The sequence below is a fragment of the Cetorhinus maximus genome, chromosome 14 (genome assembly GCF_964194155.1).
Source record: "Cetorhinus maximus chromosome 14, sCetMax3.hap1.1, whole genome shotgun sequence".
Taxonomy (NCBI): domain Eukaryota; kingdom Metazoa; phylum Chordata; class Chondrichthyes; order Lamniformes; family Cetorhinidae; genus Cetorhinus; species Cetorhinus maximus.
Window position 1 is genome coordinate 91,219,695 of NC_135892.1, and position 14,096 is coordinate 91,233,790.

The following is a 14,096-nucleotide window of genomic DNA, read 5'->3' on the forward strand; positions in this document are numbered from 1 at the left end:
AAAGAAGTGAGATTGGCGGAGGCTAGGGTTTTCAGTGGTAATGAGACAATGATTGAAAATGGCCTTTTGATTGAGGTTGGGTGCAGTGATGCTAGGACATAGATAAGTCAATGTAGTATTGAAGGATATGAGTAATGGAGTTATTAAGGCTGAGATTGATTGAATTTAGGGAAGGGTGGCAGAGAGAGTGGAGGTGAAAATTGGAATTATTGAGAATGAGGAGTCACTTTGTATAAAAGCTCAAGGAAGAAAAATAGATGGCATCTCAAAAAGAGAGCTCAGAATGGGGCTTCAGGGGTGGTAGAAGAAAGATCTTAAATGACAGGAAAGGGATGGATAAAGGTGAACTGTTTGTTGGAGAAGAGGCCAGAGAGGCAAAAGTGCTACTTGCCAATGGGGCAGCTGGTGAAAAACGTATTGCCAGGGCTAATGTTCTGTGCCACTGCATCATCTGTTTTATTGTTAGTCACTAAAAAGGGTCTTGAATAGATTGTCTTTTCACAGTTGCCACATGCTTCTTCAGAAAGCAACTCCATAGAGTTTAAAAAGATTTTTTAAAAAATGTTGAGATATTAGATTGAAACACAGCTATTAAAATGCTGTGTTCAGTAAATTTCTCAAACCTTACTACACCTTGTACAAACCTCTTGCATTTCTGAGAACCATACAAAAGATTTAGAACAACATATTTCACACTTATAACACAGGGTAATAATATGCACTTCCTGCAGTGAAACTAAATTAACTTTGAGTGCTGTTTCTCAGAATCCATTGTGTGACTAATTTTAACATGAACACAACACAGTTACTACCATATCTGTGATTGCTAATCTAACAAAGTTCCTACTGGAGCTTTGTGCAATGGATGACTGCATGTCACTTTTTTTTTTATAAACATGGACAAAAGAGCTGAGTTCCAGAGGTGAGGTGAGGTGAAAGTGACTGCATTCAAGGCAGCATTTGACTGTGTGGCTTTCAAGAAGCCCTAGCAAAATTAAAGTCAATGGGAATCAGGGTGACTGGGGGAGTGCGAGGATGGCTGGGGAATTCTCCACTGGCTAGAGTCAATATAAGCACAAAGAAAGATAGTTTTGGTTATTGGAGGCCAATCATTTCAGCCACAGGACACATTTGCAGTAGTTCCTCAGGGTAGTGTCTTAAGCCCAACCATCTTCAGCTGCTTCATCAATGGCCTTCCCTGCATCATATGATCAGAACTGGGGATGTCCAATGATGGTTGCACAGTTCAGCACCATTTGCAACTTCTCAAGCAGTCTATGCCAGCATGCAGCAAGAACCTGGACAACATTTAGGTTTGGGCTAATAAGTGGCAAATATCATTGGTGCCATACAATTGCCAGGCACTGACCATCTGAAACTGGAGAGAATTTTGCTATCTCCCCCTGGGATGTTCATTGGTGTTACCATCACTGAATTCCCCCACCTTCATCATCCTGAAAGTTACTATTGATCAGAAACTGAACTGGACCGGCCATATAAATATTATGGCTACAAGAGTAGGTCAGAGGCTGGGAATTCTGTGGCAATACTCACCACCTAACTTCCCAAAACCTTTCCACCATCTGCAAGGCACAAATCTGGAGCGTGATGGAATATTTGCCACTTGCCTGGATGAGTGTAGCTCCAACAACATTCAAGAAGCTCAACACCATCCAGGACTAAGCAGCTCACTTGATGCGTATCCCATCCACCACCTTAATTTAACATTCAGTCCTTCTGCCACCATCACATAGTGGCAGCAGTGAGTACCATTTACAAGATACACTGCAGCAACCTACCTGGGCTCCTTTGACAACACCTTCCAAACTCCTCACCTTCACGAGCTGGAAGAACAAGGGAAGCAGATGCATGGGAACAGCACCACCTGCAAGTTCCCCTCCAAATGACAGATCACCTTGACTTAGAACTATATCTCTGTTCCTTCACTGTCACTGGATCAAAACCCTGGAACTCCTTCCTTAACAGCACTCGGAGTATCTCCACCACATGGACTGTTGCAGTTCAAGAAGGTGGCTCACCTTCCTTCTCAAGGGCAGTTAGGAATGGGCAATACTTGCTGACCTTGCTGGTGATACTCTCAGCCCCTGAGTGAATAAAAACAAAAATTGTCAAGTACAAGCTATTTTATCACAACATGATGCAAAAAATACTTTCTGGGGATTTGACAATTGCTTTGTGTTCCAGCCCAGTGGCCATTGAAATGTGTTATCAGATTTTGTTGCACCAACTCATGCCAACAACAATAGCTTATATTTATATAGTGTCTTTACACACAAAAACGGCCCAAGGCATTTTGTGAGAATATTATTAAGCAAAATTTGATGCTGAACCAGATAAGGAGCTATTGGAGCAAATGACCAAAAGCTTGGTGAAAAGTATAAGATTAAAGCAGCATCTTCAAAGAAGAAAGAGAGGTGGCGAAGTTTAGGGAGGAAATTCAAGAGCTTAGGGCCTTGGCATCTAAAGGCATGGCCAACCTGTGAAGCACTTAAATTGGGTCTGTTAAGAGGTCAGAATTAGAGGAGTGCAGTTATCTGAGGGTTGTGGGTTAGAGGCAATTTACAGAGCTAGGTAGGGGTGTGGCCTTGGAGGGATTTGAAAACAAAGATGAGAATTTTAAAATTGAGGCATGGGAGCCAGTGTAGTCAAAGGAGATGGGTGAGTGGGACTTGGTGCAAGTAAGGACCCAGGCGGTGTAGTTTTGTCTGGCCTCAAATTTACAGAGGATAAAGTATGGCCTGGCTTGGGTAAAACTTTTCTCCAAACAGAAATATAATCCTGCGGAATTAAAAGGAAGAATTGCCACTAAAGACAGTAAATCATTTTTGAACTTCTGAATTTCTGAACATTTTACAGGGAATTGGCATCAGTTCTGGAGAAGATGGGAACTATTCTGTAAGGATTGGCTTCGCCTGAACAGGGTGGGAGCTAACAAGTTGTAAAACCAATAAATATGGGATATGAAGAGTTATTTAAACTAAGAAGGAAGGGAGGCAGGGGAAAGACAGATTTCAGCAAGATTAAATGAAGGTGAAAATGGAAGAGATTTTCAGTGGTTAAGCAGTGCAGAACAAGAAAATACAGATGTAAAATTTAAAGTAAAAGATTTAGGGCAGTGCAATAGAGAGTTTTTCTCTACAGATAGTTTTGAGTCTAGAGAATGCACTACTGAAGTTGAGACTATGGGTTGAATTTTACAGGGCTGCTTAGAATGTGTTTGGGGGAGGGGTGGTGACATGGTGGGGGCATAAAATCCAAATGGAGCATGTTGAACTGGAAGTCTGACAACTTTATGTCATTTCTGAATTTTACTGATGGCATCCGACGTGGAGGGTGGACTTTGCACATGGATGTGGTGGGAGAGCAATAAAGTATTTAAAGACTAATTAACTGGAATTTTACTGCACGTTTCTTATGGGGCTTTATGTCCATTACGGGAGCACACAAATGCCTCCTGCATGCGATCATTCTCAAAGGACCTTGTTGGGGTGGGGTGTGGTGGGGGCGGGGTAAGCAGTGACAGACAGATGATTCTCACCAAGATGCAGCAATGCCTCTGGCAGCATATGCTACTGCCTAATCCCTTTGCCACTGGTCACTACCTCTCTACTAAGCGCACCCTCTTGTGTTGCTACATGCAAGCCCTAAACGGAGGAAGAGGTACGGTGAACTCATTTCAATAGAGCAAAGGAGGCCATTGACACACTTGTGCCACTAGATCCAGGTTCTTTGCTGATTTCACAGCTGCTGACTTCCTTTGCAATCTCCGTCAAGGCTTGCTTGGTCAAGCAAGCAGGCCTCCTACTCCTGCCTGTGAGGAAGGGGATCTTCGACCTTGCCCTTGCAGCCTGGAGGAGAACCTGCAAGGAACTATCGATGAACCATTGGGCAATCCAGGGTCTTCCATCTACCATTGTGGCTGCAGGCTTCCATACAGCTCTTTTGCAGCAGCCTGGCAGGCAGAAGCTCTTTGAAAGCAGGCAGCAGCAAATGCAAGTTTGGCAGACCTTTAAATATGGTGCCAGCATCTGCTGTGGTGTCATCTGATGCTGACTGCGCCAGCTCAGTTCTGACCTCTGCAGTTTAATTGGATGGTCCCCCTGCCTTCCCTGAGCTAATTAGCCGGCCACCATGAGATCATGTGCAGCTGGCTGCTGAATGCCCAAATGGAAGTGCCATCTTTTTCAGGTCCTGTCATCAGGACCTGGGGCTTTGCTGTAAAATTCAGTCTCATATCAACATTTAACAGTTAGTTAGGGCTTTTACCCCAACCCAGTCATTGGTTAAAAGCATAATACTGCTGGAAATCTGAAACAAAAACAAAAAATGCCAGAAAAACTTAGCAGGCCTGACAGCATCTGTGGAGAGAAAGACAGAGTTAACGTTTTGAGTACGTATGACTGTTCTTCAGAGCTCTGAAGAAGAGTCATACGGACTCAAAACATTAACCCAGTTATTGGTTGCCTCTATCATGAAAGAACAAAAATCTAACCAGGGAATCTTGAAAAATCAGGTTTAAGAAATAGATCAAAAAGTTTTTAGGAGTGTAAAGAGCCATGTCTTGGATCTCTTCATTTTCCATTAATTGGAATTTAGAGCTAGGTGAAGTAAGGTAGCAAATTTAAAACAGCTTATTTAGCAGTAATCTGAATGAAGAGACTTGCTTTGTCCTTTGTGCAGGATGGAGGGTAAGAATTTAAAACTCCTGCCTAAACTGTCAGTGCTTATTTTAAAGGGAGATAGATTATCTCTATTTCTATTTGTGTAGGCAGCCCTCTGTCAGAACAAAATGGATTGATCATTCCTTACACAATATAGGAGAGTCCCGCTGTGAAGAAAATGTCAGAGACATTTAGTGTGTGAGTGTGTTGGAGGCAGATTGAATCGAGGCATTAAAAAGGGACTGAAACTGTTACGTGAAAAGGAACAATGCCCAGGGTTACGGGGAGAAGGCAGGAGAATGGCATTAAGTGAAATTCCTATTCAGAGAGCCGGTGCAGACACGATGGGCCAAATGGCCTCCATCTACACTGCAACAATTCTGTGATTCTGTGGTCATGTTCACTCGCATGATGGCTTTATTTGAATAAATAGTGAGGCATCTCGTTTTATTCTGGAGATGTGAACATTTGTTTGAAAACAAGTATCTGTGTGGCACACCATAGGTCATTAAAGTCTGGTCATACTAATAGTCCAACGTTTTAAACCTTTCTCACAGATCAGTCTTTTATAAAATGTTCTTGACCTACTATCAAATAATAATTGCACCCTGAAGCATGGATTCTGTTTTGTTCAATAATTAATAACTGTCTCATAGCTAGTTATTATTTAGAATTATATACAAGTATTATACCTAAATTACGCTACTTGAATCTCTCAAAAGAGGATTGACCAAACCACTGAAGGTTCAGTCCCTGTTCAGAGCAAACTTTTTCTCGCCTTTTTCGTTTCTTGCCACCTCATCTGAAAGCAGTGACTTGTCCTTCCTACCGGAGGCAGTCTAGTACTTTGATCAAGCGATGTAGCAAAACAGACCATATATCACTACTTTGTCTGAAAGTCTAAAGTATAACTACTTCCTTCAGACTGAAAAGGAGATTTATGATTGATAATTGTACTGTCTAATCATAATCCTGTTTCCTATGCTTGTTCATGTTCCCTAAATTGTATATAAGTATTATAGCTATCTTAGACTGTTAAGGCCCTGGTCTCTATGGTAGTATTCCATCTGCCCAGATGACTGAAAGTGTTGGACAAGTCTATCTTCCATAAAGCAGTTTAATGCCATTTAGGTAATTAACCGTGGATCACGTAACCTCTGCAAAGCAGAAGGAAAGTATATAGCTTTCACATTGCAAATGACAAGATCTGCTTATAAGAGTTGTTGTGGAGCATGTCAAAAAGGAATGGTCTTTAAAAACATGCAAGTAACCAAAACAGAAGAACTGAATTCTTAAAACACCTTTGAATTTTTTTCCTTGTAGGTGATTTTGCTAATATTCGAATAAAGATGTAATTCGCATGAACGTGACACAGAATCACAGAATTGTTGCAGTGTAGATGGAGGCTATTTGGCCTATCGTGTCTGTACCGGCTCTCTGAATAAAAATTTCACTTAGTGCCATTCTCCTGCCTTCTCCCCGTAACCCTGTGCATTGTTCCTTTTCAAATAACAGTCTCTGTCCCTTTTTAATGCCTTGATTCAATCTGCCTCCACCGCACTCACTCAGGCAGTGCATTCCAGACCTTAACTACTTGCTGCGTGAAAAAGTTTTTTCCCATATCGCTTTTGCTTCTTTTGCTAATTACTTTAAATCTTTGCCCCCTCATTATCGATCCTTTCTCCCTATCTACTCTGTATAGACCCGTCATGATTTTGAATATCTCTATCAAATCTCCTCTCAGACTTCTCTTCTCCAAGGAAAACAGTCCTAACTTTCCAATCTATCTTCTTAACTGAAATTTCTCCCCAATGCCTTCACATCCTTGCTAAAGTCCGGCACCCAGAACTGGACGCAATACCCCAGCTGAGGCCAAATTAGTGTCTTATACAAGTTCAACATAACTTCATTGCTTTTTTTTATTATTCTTTCATGGGATGTGGGCATTGTTGCCCATCCTGAATTGCCCTTGAATTGAGTGGCTTGGTAGGCCATTTCAGAGGGCAGTTAAGAGTCAACCACATTACTGTGGGTCTGGAGTCACATGTAGGCCGACCAGGTAAGGACAGCAGATTTCCTTCCCTAAAGGGCATTAGTGAACCAGATGGGTTTTTACGACAATGGATGATGGCTTCGTGGTCAGCATTATTGAGAATAGCTTTTCAATTCCAGATTTATTTTTATTGAATTTAAATTCCACCTGCTGCCAAGGTGGGATTTGAACCCATGTCCCCAGAGAATTCAACTGGGCCTCTGGAATACTAGTCCAGTGAAATTACTACTACACCACCATCTCTCTTGTACTCTATGTCCCAATTACTAAAACCTAGGATACTGTATGCTTTAACCGCTCTCGCAACCTGTCCTACCACCTTTAATGATTTATGCATATATACATATAGGTCCATCTGCCAGTTGTACCTTTTATTTTTATATTTTCTCCATGTTCTTCCCACCAAAATGTATCACCTCACATTTGTCCTTAGTGAACTTCATCTGCCACCTGTCCGGTCATTCCACCAACTTGCCTATGTCCTTTTGAAGTTCTGCACTATCCTCCTCGCAGCTTACAATGCTTCCAAGTTTTGTATCATCCACAAATTTTGAAATTGTGCCTAGTACACAAAGGTCTATATCATTAATATATATCAGGAAAAGCAAGGGCTCCAACACTGACTCCTGAAGAAGTCCATTACAAACCTTCATGCAGCCCAAAAAACATCCATTAACCACTACTATCTTACCTGTCACTCAACAATTTCATATCCAAGTTGCTACTGTCCCTTTTATTCCATGAGCTATAACTTTGCTCACAAGTCTGTTGTGTGGCACTGTATCAAAAGCTTCTTGGATGTCCATGTACACCACATCAACAGAATTGCCCTCATCAACCCTCTCTTTTACCACTTTAAAAACTCAAGTTAGTTAAACGTGATTTCCCCTTAAGAAATCCATGCTCACTTTCAATAATTAACCCGCATTTGTCCATGTGATTATTAATTTTGTCCTGAATTATTATTTCTAGAAGCTTCCCCACCACCAAAGTTAAACTGACTCGCTTGTAGTCGCTGGGCTTATCTTTACACCCTTTTTTGAACAAGGGTATAACGTTTTCAATTCTCCAGTCCTCTGGCACCACCCCTAAGCCTGAGGAAGACTGAAAAATTATGGGCCAGTGCCTCCCCTCCCATTTCACTCAGTCTCCTTGGATGCATCTCATCTGGTCCCGGAGCTTTATCAACTTTAAGTGCAGATAGCCTATCCAATACCTCCTCCTGATCAATTGTAAACCACTCTAGTGTCTGAATTACCTCCTCTTTCACCATGGCCTGGGTAGCATTTTCTTCCTGTCTGTATTTATACACTGTCTTAGTTATGCACAAGAGCTACATGCTCTGGTGTGACCATGTTTGTGAAGTAGATTGTGCAATTAAGCCTTTAGGTCCTCCAAAACAAGCATCCTTCCATTTCAAGATCCTAGATAATGGTCTAATAATATCAGCAGAACCTGTCCCTCAGTAATCCATTTCAGATCAATTTAATCTGCTGTGGTTTCCTATCCTCTTTGTCATTGCTATTAACAAGTTATGATTCAGTAATTTTGCTAGATTTATTTGACAGGTACATTTTGAAACAGAGACAATTTTTTCCCATGATAGTCAAAATTTGCATTTCTGTTGCAGCTTCTATCGTGATCCCTGCAGGTAGAAGTGTTCAGAATTTTACATCTGCAGAACTGGTAAGTGTTATATTAATAAACAATAGAGATGAGGAGAAATTTTTTCTCTGAGGGTTGTGCGATTTGTAACTCTGCCTCAGAAGACGGGGGTCATTGAATATTTTTAAGGTGGGCTGTTATCAGGGTAGAAACACAAATAGATTGAATGGCGGAGCAGACTTGAGGGGCTGTATGGCCTACTTCTGCTCCTATTTCATTTTTTGTATGTTCAATGCAATTCTATCTTTTATTAATTGAATTTAAATTCCACCAGCTGCCATGGTGACATTTGAACCCATGCCCCCAGGGTATTAGCCTGGGCCTCTGGATTATTAGTCCAATGACATTACCATTACACCACCAGCTCTCCATAGGTGGTAGAGGTTGTTTGGAATATGCTGCAGGAGAAGCTTGACTCCTGGTATTGACTGCAATGATTATTTGGTCCCCCTCCCTTTGCAAGATTTTTCTGGGGAGCCGTCTGGCTCTCTGTGAATAAATCACATCTCTCCTCCACCTCCTCTAAGGTGTCCCATGCAGCATCGGAGAACCTTGGAATGAATTATTTCGCGTGTTACGCAATAATTCACTCTTCTTCCTGCCCTGACTCTTAAAACTTCCTGCTCCAGCCAAAATGGACAATATGCAAGTATAAAGCCTATATTCAGGAAAGGAGGGAGATGGAAAGCAGAAAACAAAGGCCAGTTAGCTTAACACCTGTCTTTGGGAAAATGCTAGAATCCATTATTGAGGAGGTAGTAGCAGGATGTTTAGAAAATTATACTACAATCAGACAGAGTCAAGATGGTTTCGTGAAAGGGAAATTGTGTTTGACAAATTTTTTAGACTTCTTTGTGGATGCAATAAGCAGGGTGGAAAAAGGAAATGTAGTATATTTGGATTTCCAGAAAGCATTCAGTAAAGTGCAACATAAAAGGTTACTGCACAGGCAGAGCTCTTGGTGTTGCGGGTGATATATTAGCATGGATAGAGGATTGGCTAACTAACTGGAAACAGTGAGTGAGATAAATGGGTCATTTTCAGGTTGGCAAATGCTAATGAGTGGAGTGCCAACGGAATCAGTGCTGGGGCCTCAGTTATTTACAATCTATTTTAATGACTTGGATGAAGGGACCAACTGTATTGCAGCCAAATCTGCTGCTGATACAAAGATAAGCAGGAAAGCAAGTTGTGAGGATGTTATGAAGAGTCTGCAAAGGGATATAGATAGGTTAAGTGGGTGGGCAAAAAATTGGCGGATGGAGTATAATGTGGGAAAATGTGAGGTTGTCCACATTGATAGGAAGAATAGAAAAGCAGAATATCATTTAAATGGAGATAGACTACAGATTGCGGTGGTATATAGGGATCTAAGCATCCTTGTACATGAATCACAAAAAGTTAGCACGTAGGTACAACAAGTAATTAGGAAGACAAATGGAATGTTGGCCTTCATTGCAAGGGGGATGGAATAAAAAAGTAGGGAAGTCTTGTTCCAACTGTTCAGCGCATTGATGGGACCACATCTAGAGTACTATGAACAGTTTTGGTCTCCTTACTTAAGAAGAGGTATACTTGCATTGGAAGCAGTTCAGAGAAGGTTCACCAGATTGATTCCTGAGATGAAGGGGTTATTTTATGAGGAAAAGTTAAACAGTTTGGGCCTATACTCATTGGAGTTTAGAAGAATGAGAGGTAATCTTATTGAAACATAAGATCCTGAGGGGGTTGGATGAGATAGATGCTGAGAGAATCTAGAACTGGGTGGAAGAGTATAAAAATAAGGGGTCTCCATTGAAGACGGAAGTGAGAAGGATTTTTTTCTCTGAGGATTATTAGTCTTTGGAATTCTCTTCCCCAGAGAGCAATGGAAGCTGGGTCATTGAATATGTTCAAGACCGAACTAGACAGATTTTTTATTTACAAGGGAGTTGAGGGTTATGGGGGGCAGGCAGCAAAGTAGAGTTAAGGCAGCAATCAGATCAGCTATGATCTTATTGAATGGTGGAGCCGGGTTGATGAACCAAATGGCCTACTTCTGCTCGAATTTCTTATGGTCTTATGATCTCCTTTAAGAGATGCAGGCTGGCTTTAAATATTGCAGATTATCTTTAAGTGGTACTAACCTAGCACAAACCTGGGGCCCTCTGCTGAAACATGCAACCATTTAATAGCGTGTTTGACAGTGGCTATTTGCACCAATTATGCAAACTAGACAGCACAAAATTGATGTGCTGCATCAGAAGTAAGCAACAGGTGCGGGTTAATTGCGAATTACAATCCCCACTCTCATTTTTGGGGCTATTGAATGTTGTCCCCTTGATCTTTAAATTAGATTGTCTTTTCTCCCTGCTTTCCACTGGGTCTAATGTTGCTCTTCTGCCAACAGTTGTAGTGTGTTGGAATAGTGCAATAATTTTCCCTTTGTTGCCTTTGTGGGAAATGTGTGCCCCTCTTACACTGCAGCAGAAGTCTCATTTGTCCAATCATTCTCAACACTTTTGCATACCATGCTTGAGAACTAATTGAACAGGAAAGGGATTTTCCTGTTCAAAATAGTCTTCACCTGTCTGGGAGCGTTGCATGTTCTCCTACACTTCCAATTAAAATATCAAATTTCAAATCTGTATGTTTCCAATTAATTATTCTTTTGAAGGAGAAATATTCCAAGTGCAAAGCATTCTCCCACCTGTAAATAAATCACTTCAATAAAAATATATAGATTATATATTTAACCTTCCACAGGGTGAGGTGGCCTTCTGGTATATTTCCTTCCAATGGTGATGACATTCGATCTTTCTTTCCTGGAGACCACCTCCAGAACTCTCTCAGATCTGGAGTTGCAGCATTGACATAGTTTATGTGTATGGATCTTGTGTCCTGAGTGCCTACAGTAACATGGAAATTGGTGCTTCAGGCGGCCTGAAGGTCGGTCAGAGAGTGTGAGTTAACAAACATTACTGTTTTTAACTGCTAGATTTTCCTTGTTGTAAATAACTATATTGTGTTATTCTCATAGAACGCTTCAGGAACTACAGCTACTCTTACATTACCTTCTGGGATTGGTCTTCCAATCCAGGTTCCTGCTGGAGTTACCTTACAGACTGCTTCAGGCAAGTATTTTGTATTCCTCATTGCTCCAGTAAAATTATTATGTAAATTGTTTTTTTTCCCCCAGTGTTAAACAATCGATTGCCTTTCTTGTTTTGTGAATCAGAATTGCTCCTTTTTTTCTTTCCAGTCTCCCCCAGCTGCACATCATTAGTGGCTAGAGTGGTTGAAAGGAGATGTAGGGGCTATTTATCTGCCTATACAAGCTCATGAATCAAACTCATTCAATGCATAGATAGTTGTTGCTGGTACAAAATGTAGGTCCAAAACAATATAAGCATTCAAGCAACGCTTTAAAATATGCAGTTTTTAAAAAAACAAATGTAACTGGATCTCTGGGGTTGTAAATTATTTGATCTTTAGTTTTGTGAAGATAGGAAAACAAAGAATGGCAATTTAATTTTAGCTGCAGCACCATGGAGAGTAACTGCAGTAAATATACCTCAAAGGTACAAAATTGTACCTAGTTTAAAGCTAAATGAGAGGAAAGTCTGGATTCAGGGAAACTGCTAATTATTGCACTATTTGCTTGCAGGCTACCTGCTAAATGTGTAGATGTACTGATTGACAGTAAATTTTGGAATGGGTTCTATTTAAACTTAAATGGATGTAATTGGAAAGATTGACATTCCTTGTAACAACGCTCAAATTTAAAATCATGTTTAAAGGAAATCCTTTTCCCAATTTAGCAACTGAACAGCATTTTAAGTTTTATCTGTAAGTAGAATCGCTTCAGCTGTCTGCATATTCATTATAGCAGAGGTTCCCAAAACTGATAGACATGACAAAGATATCGGGGCAGTGTGAGGAAAACGGATGACTGAGAATGAGAGTTACTAGTGCAAGAAGTGCACCAAAAAGTCTGATCTCTTTAAGCGCATTTAAGGTCAAAGAAACCATGTAGAATAATTAACTCAAAAGAGGGCGATCTCAGAATTTAATGTGCAATGTGTGAATTCCTGCAGGTTTTTAAAAGTGAAAGTTGGACCAATCAGAGCTGTTTCTGGTACAGAATAATCAATTACGATGCAGCTGATTTGCTATTGTCTGTTTCATGCTATTGGCAAAGACTAATTTCACCCCACTGTTTCTTAAAAAGAGGGAGGCGGATAGGATTTGAATCTCTGAAAGAGGACTCAGGAACAATGTTTGGGAACCTCTGGACTAGTTTTTGCTATTTGGTTGTAATTTTTATACTGATGCATTCGGTAGAACACAGTTTTCACCTTTCTGAATCTTAATTTTGAATGAAATGAAAACCCATATTTATCTTTGCTGTTGCTCCTTTCTTATTTGACCAATTTCATTAGCACTGCGTAGTGCCTTTATTCATCTGGTTATGAATATTATTCTTGATCCTACTATTGAAAGCTCTCTCAAGCTAGCCTAGGGTTTCGGGAAGGCAATGATAAGTAGATAAACTTGCCTTGGACAAAATTCTCAGATAAGTTCTACTATTTTGCATACTTTTGAGAGAACAGTATTGCTTTTGCTGTTAGAATCATATAACTTATATTTAGCCTGTTGTGCTGTTGATGGTACTGCATTTTCTAACCCTATTTTGCCCTCAAATTTTGTAGTTGATTCTCTTCAATCTTTGTCTTTTCTAGGCCATATGTATAAGGTCAATGTACCAGTAATGGTAACCCAAAGTGCTGCAGGCCAGAAATATTTCCAGCAGCCTGTTCGTCATTTCATTCACCAAGTAAATACAGTTACAGGGCAGACAGCTCTTATCCAGCAAAACGCAGTTTCTGGTCAGGCGCATGCCATTCAGCAGTCTTCACAAGACCAAGCACCCACACTTCAACAATCTAATTCGGGTCACGTTTCCACACATCAGCAGTTGCTAACAAACCAATCTTTCGATGTAGCTAGTCAGTCTGTTCTGCAGCAGCCTGGTATGTCAAGACACGTATACATTCAACAACAGGGTACAATGAAACAGGTAGTTTTACAACACTCTGGGATGGGGGTACAGACAGGGCCACCTATTGTTGTTCAGAGACAGTCCATAGCAAATACAGGAACGCTAACACAGCAACCTGCAGCATCACAGCCAACTCAACTAGAGCAGCCTGTGGAAGAACAAGCGGCAACAGGACAGACTCAACATCTGTTAATTCAAGATTCAGACCGAGTTCCTTTAGCACATACGCTCATTGTACAAAAACAAGCATCTGAACAAAACGAAGGAACAAACATACCACATTGCATTTCTGAGCAGTGTGTAGTTCAACAGTTTGCACCCCAGGTAAGAGCGCTTAGGAAAATGAATACTGAAAGACACAAATTAATGTACAGACTTGAAAATTTTACACCAAATTGTCAGAAGCGGCATTTTTTGTTCTGTTGTGGATTATACTGTGTTTCTACCTGCTTGAAGATATAAACTGAGTGGAGTATCGGACACTGCAAAAAAAAGGTAACTAATTATTTCACATTAATCCTGGACATCAAAAGTTGGGAGCTTACCTTGTGGTTCATACAACAGCAAGATTGCAAACAGCCTGGCTCAGCTTTAAATAGAAAGGGTTAAGTGTGCAAGGCAAAAGGTGGTGTAATGGGACAAGTAAAGAAACAAA

At 40.7% G+C, this 14,096-nt stretch overlaps 1 protein-coding gene across 1 annotated transcript in view; it reads left to right on the forward strand.

Moving 5' to 3' along the window:
- The window catches only part of ston1 (stonin 1), a 122,150-nt gene that overhangs the window by 75,290 nt on the left and 32,764 nt on the right, over window positions 1-14,096 (forward strand). The window contains exons 7-9 of the mRNA XM_078556367.1: window positions 8,366-8,421; window positions 11,420-11,513; window positions 13,122-13,765. Coding sequence (XP_078412493.1) covers window positions 8,366-8,421; window positions 11,420-11,513; window positions 13,122-13,765 — 794 coding nt within the window. The remainder of the gene's footprint in view (window positions 1-8,365; window positions 8,422-11,419; window positions 11,514-13,121; window positions 13,766-14,096) is intronic.